We start from the raw sequence: 12,336 nt of genomic DNA on the forward strand, positions 1-12,336 counted from the left end.
GGGACAATAACAACAAGCTAATCCCCATTGAATGATTTTGATGCTAGCCTGCATCATGGTGAACACATTGACTCCAATTATAATATCTATTGCACCCCAATTTTCTATTTTTCTAGCATTCCATTTCTATTTACTCTTTTGCCCTCCAAAAGACCATAAATAAATACACACGACATTGAGTCTCCTAAAATGTTATGTCACATCATCATTTTAGATGAAGACAATGTAGAATAGAGAAATATATGAAGAGATATTATGAGAAAGGAAAAAAAGATAAAAAATGAAGTAAAGAAATACAAAAATGAAAAAAATATATATGATTACTCATCAGTCTTTATATGTGATCAGGAGGATTTGAATATTAGCATTGATATTTTATAAGAACTTCAATGATTATTAACCCAGCAAATTTTGTGACGATGGAATGTTAGAAACAATAAAAAACAGTGTACGCTTGTGTTTAGATAATATGTCGATGAAAAATAAATAAGGAAATGTAACTTTCTGTTTCAAAATAATTATTCATCTCAAGAAGATATTAAATGATTGTTTTTTAATAATTTCATTATGATAAAAACAAATAATTAAAGATAAGAATAAAATTCCAAACATAGAATAACAAGTCAAGAATTATTTTTCTCAGTTTTAATAAGAATATAACTATTTTGAAATAGAAAGAGTATATTCTAATTGTTTAATAGAATAAAATATTATTCAGGAGATAAACTATCACCTTAAATTCACATATTTGATATTTATCTTCATTCAAAATATTTTCATTTCCAAATATATTATAAAAGAAAAACAAAACACATTAAATATTATGTGGTTTCTAATAAACTATCTCATGATAGGAGGAGATTCTCAATACTTATTTTTTAATTGAATTGTAACTCCTAACGCTCTCTCACTTCCATCAGTTACAAAAGGATTCGAATGTAATTATATTGGTAGAATGGTAGGTAACTAGCTATTCATTATTTCCTTTTCCGTACACTCAACCGTTGCTGATCACACCCGCATACATTATTAGCCATTACTCCTTATCCCTTCTTTATTTATCATCCATTCAACTTCACGCGTTTTGTAACAACAAACCGCGTTATCCCGCGCTTTATAATAACCTATAATGAATTTCAATCTAATAAATTTTGTTAGAGAGACAAAGAAAGTGCGCGTGTGTTTCGTTTTCTCTTTCTCTCTCATCAACGAGAAGCCGTGGCCATGGACGACGAAGTTCGTGAGATCTTCAACAAGTTCGATAAAAACGGCGACGGCAAGATCTCGTGTTCGGAGCTGAAGGAGATGCTTATTGCTCTCGGATCCAAAACTACGTCTGATGAGGTGCGCCTCATGATGGAGATTATAGACCAAAACGGCGACGGTTACATTGATCTCAAGGAGTTCGCCGATTTTCACTGTACTAAAGACTCCGGCGCCGACGATTCTAAGGAGTTGAGAGACGCTTTCGATCTCTATGATATCGACAAGAACGGACTCATCTCTGCAAACGAACTTCACAGTGTGCTGAAGAAGCTCGGAGAGACTTGTTCCCTCGGAGATTGCCGAAGAATGATCCGCAACGTCGACGCCGACGGTGACGGCAGTGTTAACTTCGAGGAATTCAAAAAAATGATGGCTCGTAGTTAGATCATTCAAATGCGTTTTCGGAACTCCTCTGAATCAGAATTGAAAGTTCACACGCGTAACAGTTGTGATTAATTAGGTTTAACATATGTTTCTTCCTCTCTTTTTTGCCTTATTCCTTTTTTTTTCTTCTTCCGTTGAAATAGTTTAAAGGAAAAAGGATAAGGTTTATTTTAAGTATTGTCAAGTATGGATGAAGTAGTATAAGTACTAATTTTAAAGTGTTAGTTAATTTACTTATCGTTAATATGTTAGTCAAAATCCGTAATTAAAGTGGCTTCTATTATTAGCATCGTGAATGACTCTAATCAAGTATTGTGAACTGCAATATTAACATTATGTTTTATGTATTTTAATTTAACAAAAAAATGCGACTAATTATCAATGAAGATTGTATAGTTAGAAAAAAGTGGTGAAAGAAACGGAAAACGTGTGAGGTACTTAATGGTATGATGTGAAGGGAGTAATGTGAATGTCATGTGCTGAGATCAACGCGATATTTGAGTTGAATTGGGAGGTTGGAAAATTGTGAGTCAAAAGACTTAAAAGTAGATAATCAATAACTAATCATAATCAGGAACGTTTCTCTTTCCTGCAACTGCGGGTGCCTAACAAGTAATTGTTTTGGACCTTTTTTAAACTTATTTGTCTCTATCTTTTGGCGTCTCTGTCAACGACTTTTACATGATTTTCTACTAATGAGCCATGTCAACTTAAATGATAGTACAGTGTAATTTGAAATTACTATAATTCGGTTGATTCTTTGATCCACAATTGAGCTGTAGGCTTTTGTCTTTAATACTCCATTGAGTTGTGTTTTTAATGAAAATTTTACCCTTATTCTTACTCCACAGTCCACACATCACAACCAAAACCATTATCCTCCAGCACCGCACTCTGTCTCAAGACCCCATCCCTTGTCACGAATCCGCAACACTCCAATCCCATGGCACTGGCATTGCCCCACTGCCACTTCACCACTGCACTAGTCATCTCCCGATACCGTTTCCAACTCCAGTAGCTTGTAACCGGCCGCAACATCCAGTTGCAAGCCGCTAGTGGTCCCAGTTTCGCAAATGCTAGGCCACAGTTTGACAACCACCATTATGATCCCATCTTATCAGACACGGGAGAAGGAAGAGATATGAGCATCTTTCTAATAGATTTAAGTTCATTGGTGAAGTCATTTCTGCTGATTGGAGACTACCACCCCTGCAAAATGAATTTGTCAAAACCATGAAAATCAACTTCTTCCTATTACTACCCTATGCAATTCAAACAATAGGACCCCTCCTCTGTCTAAAATAAAGAAACACATAGTTTATGGTATTACATGCCATACTGATATACTATTGTGACTGAATTTTTTAGAGGTAATGATATCATAAATCTCTTTTGTTTCTGTCCTGTAAGGTTCACTTGAGGAGATAATGATATCGTAGTTTATGGTATTACATGCCATACTGATTTCACCTCTGCTCCAAGTATTGTTGCATATGAAACAGAACTAAAACCACTAACATTATCTTCACCCTTTTGGGTCTGACTGTCAAATCATTCACAGAGACAAAGCAAACCCAAAAGCACAAACAAAAGCATGCAAATTTTCAGAGGCAGTATGTCCAAAGATAAAATGATAATAAAAACAGGGGAGAACAGTAGTGGTGAAGAATAGTATCAATTTCCCAGAGAGAACTTCCTGCTTCAAGAGATCTTTATCAGCAAAAAAATTCCAGAATACTAAAAAAAGCAGCAGCTCTACCTCTAAGATATATTTGACTGTTTTTCCCTCAAAACCTAGGACTATTTAAACAATAAGGTCTAATGTATAGAGCAACTTGTGGGTAGTAAAAATGGTCCAACGCCATGATTCACATATCCCCCTTTGTATGTTACACCCAAAACTCAGACCTATGGCTGATACAACATTTATTTGCAGTTCATCTTAGTTCAAACTAGGTTACCGGGTCTTGCTTTGGTCAGCCAAGTAGCAAATCAGGGTGATAAAAAATTCTAATATAAACAATGTACACACTAATAAGAGCTAAAACAAATATGCATTTACTAAGTTTAACAAGGTTTGGTTTAGTGCCTAAGCTAGATTGGACCAAAATATAATTTAAGAAAAAACTTACTCATAGCGCCTGGCTTCTTAGGATTATTCTCTTCATTGTTAAAATGGTCAGTGCCTAATTTCAGCAGGGCATGGCACCAGTCTTGGCATTATCCAAGTTAGGGCTATTACTTCATCTTTTCTGTGATCATCTTTCCCTTCATCAACATTGTCTTCCTGCGTGTATATAAGAAATTATCAGTCCAATCAGAACAAGACTGTAAGCAGCTATTTTTTTACACTCTAACAAACATATTTACCATTTTCTAAAAGGACGATATTTTGAAAATTGAAATGCAAACAATATACATTGAAACTGAGTGTATATAAATAGAGGGAATCCAGTTACTCAATGATTAAGTTTAAAAAACTTACTCCATATCTTAGCCACTTATGCTGAACTTACGACTGCTAGTAAAATTGATCCAAAAGCATGTATTTCTTCACATGTTCCCTTCCTTAGTATACAAGAGAAAGCAAGCAATAGTGTTTCATAGGTGGTTTAATTCAGTAAAGCTATCTTCTGGATTCTCTAGCCACCTTCAACAATCCCTCAATCTTAACTCCAATATCCTGACTCTCCACAAAGATCACTGCCCTGTTCCCACCTCTCTAGTATTTTCATGTGATCCTTAGTCTTCAGTATGGAAAATGCAACCCATAAACCAAAAGTTAATAAGTAATAAAGCAATAAAGAAAACAAAAGATAGATGAAAGCATAAGATGTACAAGCAAAAAAACAAGAATAGCACTGAAAATGCACAATACCCACTATGTCAAATTACCATTCACTTTCACAGTTTAAATGTATAAAATGTAACTATTCAAATAGTAAAATTTATCAGAAAAGTTACAAATCATTTCATTCCCACATGTAAAGAAGCAATAACATTCTTTGATGATCAAGTCATCAAAGAATTAGCAAAATAAGCTACCCATGCAAATTTAGACCAAGTTATTTCAATTTAAATTGATTTAGGCTTTTCTGAATGGGCTTAACATAGTTTTTATTCCCTTTTCATTATATTTCCATAGCAAAAAAATGTTTCAATCAAGAATCTAGTAGATCAACTAATAGTCTTAGATTAGATTGATTGTGGATCTGGAAATTGAATCCCTAAGCGTGTAGTTCACATTTGACATGAAGTATTCTGTTATTCATGGTAAATTATATTCGACTTATAATTGACTATTATCTGTAACAAATATAGGAGATATAGACTATTAGTTGACCTTATATGTCTTTGCTTCGTAATAGTAGTAGTCATTTCTCATTTTATATTTAACTACATATTTTTTCATAGCTTTACTTTGTAGTAGCAGTCATTTCTCATTTTATATTTAATTGCATATTATTTTCACTATAACTTCTATCATTTTAGATTTTGGTTCTCAATAATAGATTTGTTAATTTGGAAGGGCAACCCTAATTGTTTCTCATTATCCTTTGTTTTATAGACTTTTGTTAATGTGCAATTTTATGCATAAAGTGAATAGACGACCCAAATCAATCCAATCAACAATAATTTGGTTTGATCTCAGTCCAAAGATCATATCAGCATCTACCAAACTTAACTCAACCAATTTTATTTTTGGATGAATACTCAGCTCAATCCAACCACATGCAACTATATATTCAAAGGCCCAATCAAACTAACAAGGAGTTGTTGGATTTTACTTTTCACGTCAGAAAATCTCATTGCATTTATCTGATTCCTGGATTTTGGAAAGCCTAAGTATTGAAAACAATAAATACATGAAGAGCTCCTAGGTACTTTAGTTGGATTTCATTAATTTCTTTTGTTCATGCTATTGATACAGTTTGAAATGACTTATATCTAGCACAAATGATATGTGGAAAGAATAGACTACAAAACAATATTTAACTTTAGCATTTCCATGTCTTGTTTGAAGTGCACGAAATACCTGTCTGAGCTGTCACTTTCAGCCTATGATCCCTGATGGATCATATTCATAAACTGATTCAGACAGTCCTACTCCACATATGGAAGGTGAGGAGATTCCTTGGTCCATTTCATGACCTCAACGCCATAAAACTTGTTTGCTGAGATAGATTTCACAATCATTATTCTCAATCTCTTCACTTGCTCAAATTCCACTAATGTTTAAGATATGCATGAAGCTCATGAGATATATGATTAGTTTGAACTTTGTTAATTGTTAAACATAAACTAACCTAACCATTGGACAACTCTAAAATGAGAACAACAAAGTTAGAGTTAATCTGAAAAGCTAAGGGAAGAAAAAAGAACTAAAATCTATAATCCAAATTGTAACAATTAGAAAAGATTTAACACCAAGAAAAGTTATCTTAAATATAATTATTACAACTAGAAAGAAAGTATGATTGATAATTATTTAATTATTTATTATTTACTATTATTCTCTGGCTCCCTCTCCGTCATTATACTGTCTCTAACTTGAACTCCCCATTCCAACATCTAACTACTCCGACAGTTATGTCTTCTACTTTTGGTTACCAACTCAGACCACCGAGTCAGTGGCGGCGGCGACTCTCCAGGCGGAGGTGGCAATAAGTGGGCGCGTATGCCACCCTAACATGAGGCAGCCGTTGTTCTCCACCACCCTATACCCATCTCCACCACTGAACAACGCCAGCAACATCCTGGCCTGCCTGAACGCATTCGAACCCAAACGAACCGGTTCGAACCCGGCTGAGCTCATCCTAACCCTCCACTGACTCAGAGTTTCGTGTCTCTCCACTCGCTCTTCTCCCTCACGCGCTACCACGTTGCATATCTGCCTCCCTAGGTACATCTCTGACATCAACGCGCTGTCACTCGAACCGGGAAACGAACCCTCCAGCGAGTCGAAAAGGCTCGAGTAGTAGTGCAGTGCCTCCGTGAACCGGTCCAGGAAAACCGAACCGTTGTGGTTCGCTTCTTGTTCCACCACTGTCATTATCTCTGGGTTAATCTCCTTGATAATGTTGAAAACCTTTTCTACGCTTCCAGGTCTAGCTAGTAACCGGTGAAGCTCGAAAACAGAGTTCACTGCAACTGATTCGCCGGATCGGATTTCTAGCACAAACGGGTTAAGATCCGCTAAGCTGTTACAAACGAATCCACGAAACTCAAATGGAACGCCAACGTTTTGTGCCAATTGCGCTAATTTCAATCCAACTTGATGAATCGAGTCAGCATTCTCCGGCTGTGTTACTCCGATTCCGGTGAGCCGGAATGCCGGTGGACCGCCAGGTCGTAACGCGAGAGCTTGCATTAACGCCGGCCATTGAAGTCCTTGATTGATGCCAAAGTCGATGACGTGGACTGTGGTTGCGGCGGAGAATGCGTCCAGAATCGCCTGATTCGCGGTGAAGTGCGCGAATTTGAGGTAAGGACATGACTCATAGAAGTGACATTGAAGCACATCAGAGTAAGAGGAACAATCTAGGGTTTGGAGTGGGTAGAAACCATAGATTCTCCAAGCCAGTGCTTGTGCGAAGTAATATGCTACCTTCCTCATCGCTCCACCCTGCGACGCCGCGAGAAGTCCTATCTGATTCACCAACGTATCGGCAATGGTCATGTTTCCCTGTTGAATTTCCTCCGCACAAGCCATAAGCGCCTGAACCAAACGCACGCCAGTGCTTTCTTGAACCAAAACCACCGGACGCATTGCCTCTGGTTTATCACCAATACATAACTCCGATCTAATTGAAGAATTTCTGATGAGAGAATCCGTCAATGGCAACGACAATGGCAATGGCGGTTCCGTGTTTGGAGTATGAGCATTTCCACCTTCTCCGTTTGGTGGTGGGAAGGAAGCTACACCGGTTATTATTCTAAGGTCAGAATCGTCATTGTAAACTCCCACCGACGGAACGACGTCGTTGTTATTGTTGTTGTCACTGTTATCGATTTGGTTAAGCATGTTGTGAACCCAGCCGTGTAAATCAGTTGGGTTATAATGAACGGTGTGGTGAGTAGCGAGATTAGAAATCCCGTTTTGTTGAGTAGTAACAATCACATCTTCTAGTTTCTCTAATTTATGTGCCACGTCAGCCATATCTGATGAACGCACCTTGTATCCAAGAACTTCAAGTAACTCATCCATTCCATTCCCACACACATTGTTCCCTCCTTCTCCAAACTCCCACATTTTCCCCTTCTCCATCTCCAATTAAAAAAGTAAAAAAACACACTCACTTGAGAGAGAGAGAGAGAGAGTGTAAGCTATAAAAAAGTGGATTTTAATTTGTTTTGTTTTTTTATCTGGTTGCGTGAAATTTGGATTTTGATATGTTAGCTGAGTTGTAATTGTAATAGAAAACAAATAAATTGAGGAAATTTAGGGGTGGTGGAGTGTGAGGAAGTGAGCAATGAGTGACACGTGTTGGCTAAAAACTGAGTTAGCAGGAAATACATAGAAGAGCCGTGGCAGCACCGAAATGTGAAGAAAGGAAGAAAGATGGTGATGAAGGAGATAGATAGATAGATCATAGATGGATACATATAACTCAGACACCATACACTTGAAAATCAGGGTGTGGCCGTACGCTTCTTCCACTCACTCTCAGGGACCCACTATGACTAACCTCATGTGGGCCCCTCCTACCCTTCAGTCTCAATCAACTCTCTACTCCCTGCACCTCTTGTTTATTTTTTAAGATTCTTCATCATGGAAATCAAAGTGTGACTTTTGGAACTAATACTATTATTCATCTCATCCCAATGTGCATTGCTTAGGATAAAATATTTGATTGGACAATTTGATTATTATATTTTGTAGTTGAGGAATCATTACTGTTAATGTCCCCTCATGGTTATTTTTGATACAACATACCACCTAAGCTTTTACATATAGATTCAGCATAATATGTTATGTGTGGGGATAAAATAGTCCATGCTGGGTCCATGTTTCTCTATTTTTACTTTTTAGAGGATTATTCGATTTAGAATATAGAAGCGACTTCACATCAAAACCAAATTGATAGGTGAAATGTGATTTCATTCAAATGTTGTTAGGATGTGTTTGCCAACTGGATTTTGGACAAAAAATGAGGCTAGACAAAGACATAGGAATCCTATCAGTATATTTTATTGTTTTCTAGTAATTTCGGTTCTAAAATATATTAGAAGATACATATTTCAAGTAATGTTCAAAGCAATGGCACATATAATCGACTATGAATCCATTAAGGGACTGTTAATGAGTTAACTTACTTTTGCAATTTTGCATCTTTTTTTGTAACTTTTTTGCGTACTTTATGTGATAATGGCCGTAATAGCTCAAGAGGCACCGTTTAGAAGCCGTTGCATTAATGGGTAAAAGAGATGACATGCTCAATTAAATGGTTTCATTTATATAGACATAAGTACTTTGTTTTATTTTTGGGGTGAACAGTGTAATGAATTTTATATATTGTCATTTCATCATCTATTATTTATGTTTTATATTAATGATGTATTAATTATTATACTAAAAGATTACACTCGTTATTAGGATGTGAAATAAGAAAAAATTGCAATGACACTTGTTCACTCTAATAGGAGTTATATGTTGTGTCATGTGTGATTCTGCCACGCTTCACTGATTGTGCTAGTGATACTTCCTAGTGAAACACGCAAGGTATTTCTCATAACTCCAAATATATACATTGGATCTGTAATAATTAATTAGACAGAAGATGAAAATAAATGTCATACTATATGATTTTATCAACACACTCATAATTAAATTGCTCTAACCTTTTCACCCTTTTCTCTACAACTATACAATATATTGGGACTTATATGCCATTTTAGGGTGGCCAGATATGCGACCCATGCAAAATATTACATGTCTTAATAATGGCGTTAGGAGCTGAAGAGGTACCATTTAGAAACAATAGCGTTAATGGGCAAATGAAGGTGACATCCACATTTGGATAGATTCTTCTAGTAACAAAAAGGCATTTGTTTTATTTTCTCTCTATTTCAATAATTGAGAAAAATTAAAAGGATAAAAGCTGCAATGACAACTATTAACTCTAACTAATGAAAGTTTTACGTCACTCGTTTTTGTCGAGCTTCTCGAAATGTACTTGTGGTTCTTTCTAGTGGAGGTCATTTATATATTTTTAATATGTAAAGTGTGAATAAATATACACTGAAAACTAGCTAATTGTATTTAACAAAATAATATAAAAATGTTATTTTTTATTTTTCTTTTTAAATATGTGACAAATTTCAATTCAATTAGAATACAATAGGGCATAAAAAGTAAACCTCATTCCCAAAAGCTACATACTTTTATCATCACACAAGTTTATTATTTAAAATATCTATTAACAAATGTTTTATCACGTGACTATTTTTTTGTGGGGAATGCTAATCAATTCATTTAGAGCATCTCCAATTGTCATTCTTATAGCATTCTTCTTGAAATAAGTCATTTGCTAGATTCTTTTCTCTTATGCACTAGTTAAAAAAAGTAAAAGAAAAATATGATAATGGAAAAGGTGATGTACAATTGATGTTATTGAAGAATGATTTCAAATTGTGAAAGATAATTTTCTTGTTTTTTCTTCTTAAATTCTTAAATAATGTAGTACCCTTTGCACACTCATGATAGGGAACATATATGATGTTCAACAATTTTATATTATTCAATGTTTCAGAATGTATGATTAATTAAAAAATATTTAATAATTACAATTTTAATTTAAATAATTTTTTTAACTAATGAGAATTGGTGGTACATGGAATGATATAAAAAGTGTGACAACAAATGTGTTCCCTGACCTTTGATTATATGCTGCTCCGTCTAAATTTTTATGGAACTAAATTATCATTTTATTTTAAGGCATTGTCATTTTTTACTTGAATAATAATATTCTTAAAGGTACTTGTGGCTAAGACTAACCCTTTTATGTATAGAAGATCACTAAAATACCAACTTAGTTGTTCATGTTGGTTTTAGTGATTGCTGGATCAATAGAATAAAATATCAGTGAATTGTTAAAAAAATCATCTATCAAAATTTCATGTTTCTATCACTTACCTGTCTGTAACAACTACTAGTCACAGTTATATATTGTTTAAGAATGCGTGTCTAATGTTGCTCGTTTACTGTTGTTGGCAATTGATTATAAAAGGTAGTTATGCAAATCAGAAATATAGACGATCTGGAATATTTTCCGGACTCACAAAACAATATAGCAATAATATTGGTGTTGTTCATCAGTTTGTGCCACTTTATGAATTATGAACTTATAATTGATCAGAAAAAATATATTGAAGTTAAAATTTAAGTATTAAATATTTTTCTGATTAATCACAAACTTATGATATATGAAGTGACACAAATTGTGACACAACAGATGTACTTCCTATTAGACTAAGAGTGTAGTTTGAGGATTTCAATTATTGAATGAAACATCATAAACTGAAATTGTTTTATCTTAATGATATGTGTCCTCTGTTACTCTATTTTCACAACTAAAGACACAGAGAAATTTATTGTAGATAATGAATTTATGTACAACTCAACTAGCATTGACAATGTACATGCATGCTTAATAAAACTTTGCCCACCCTAAATACAGGAAGACTGACTTATAGGTCACACAATTTATATTTAAAATAAAAATAAGGAAACCCAATTTTTTTTCTTTCAAAAATGTAATATAAAAATCACATAAAATTAAAATAAAAATCTTATTATATCATGTTTTTTTTAAATTATACATAATTACTATTGAAGTGAAATTAGAAAGAAATTAAAAATTGTATAATTTAAGATTTATTTTGAGGAATCATGATTAAAAAAATATAAACGTAAGATTTGAACCTTACCTTACCAATCACAAAAACTAGCCGATGAAAGAAGCATGTTCACCCATGATATCCAATACCAAGGAGCACTCCCATATATTTGACCCATATATTGCCAAAACTAAACTAATGAATAAATTAAGAGTTTAAAATTTATATAATGATAGTCTAATATTTTTTATATTATCAGTATTTTATTTATCATTAATTTGTATGATTTTTGTTTGAGAGTCAATAATGGTTAACAAAACAATGGTAGATAATTTATCGTTAATGTAAAATCTGTTAAATTGTTAGTATATACATATTAAATCTATAAATCAACTGCATAAAAGAACATTTTCATTTAACATAAGGCATAAATTAAATTATTTTATTTTATGAGAAAAAAATGTATGAACTAACCGCGTATGAGTGTTATATACTATAAATGAATCATCTAACATTGATATTTAATTGTAGTTAATTTTTCAAAAAAATAATAATTAAAATGTGAATGATGAAATAAATGTGTATAAAAGTTTACCTTCTTATTTTATTATCAACTAGCAGTGTACCCGTGCACTTGCACGGGTCGCTTTTTTGTTTATACATAAATGCATAATGCAAATATAATATACATATATTTTATAATATCAATAAATCATGTATTGAAACATTATATTTCTCATTCATATAGGTACAATATTAACATTGATTTTTGAGTGTATATGTAGAATATTAACAATTATAAATGCGTTTGTATAAGCATTTATTTGTTGAAAGTGTGATTATAGA

At 33.8% G+C, this 12,336-nt stretch overlaps 2 protein-coding genes across 2 annotated transcripts; one reads left to right on the forward strand and one right to left on the reverse strand.

The window, feature by feature from the left end:
- LOC109361304 (probable calcium-binding protein CML18) lies at nt 1,126-1,955 on the forward strand. The gene has a single exon (XM_019606742.1). It carries the CDS (start codon nt 1,225-1,227, stop codon nt 1,648-1,650), a length of 426 nt encoding a protein of 141 aa, XP_019462287.1. The 5' UTR covers nt 1,126-1,224; the 3' UTR covers nt 1,651-1,955.
- LOC109359068 (DELLA protein GAI-like) lies at nt 6,000-9,131 on the reverse strand. Its single transcript, XM_019603583.1, has one exon. The coding sequence runs from the start codon at nt 7,916-7,918 to the stop codon at nt 6,266-6,268; it is 1,653 nt and encodes a 550-aa protein (XP_019459128.1). The 5' UTR covers nt 7,919-9,131; the 3' UTR covers nt 6,000-6,265.

Source organism: Lupinus angustifolius, chromosome LG11 (assembly GCF_001865875.1).
Source record: "Lupinus angustifolius cultivar Tanjil chromosome LG11, LupAngTanjil_v1.0, whole genome shotgun sequence".
Lineage (NCBI taxonomy): Eukaryota > Viridiplantae > Streptophyta > Magnoliopsida > Fabales > Fabaceae > Lupinus > Lupinus angustifolius.

Bases quoted from the DNA above. Each gene is read 5' to 3' on its own strand.
- LOC109359068 (XM_019603583.1), bottom strand. From the start codon at position 7,918: ATGGAGAAGGGGAAAATGTGGGAGTTTGGAGAAGGAGGGAACAATGTG.
- LOC109361304 (XM_019606742.1), top strand. From the start codon at position 1,225: ATGGACGACGAAGTTCGTGAGATCTTCAACAAGTTCGATAAAAACGGC.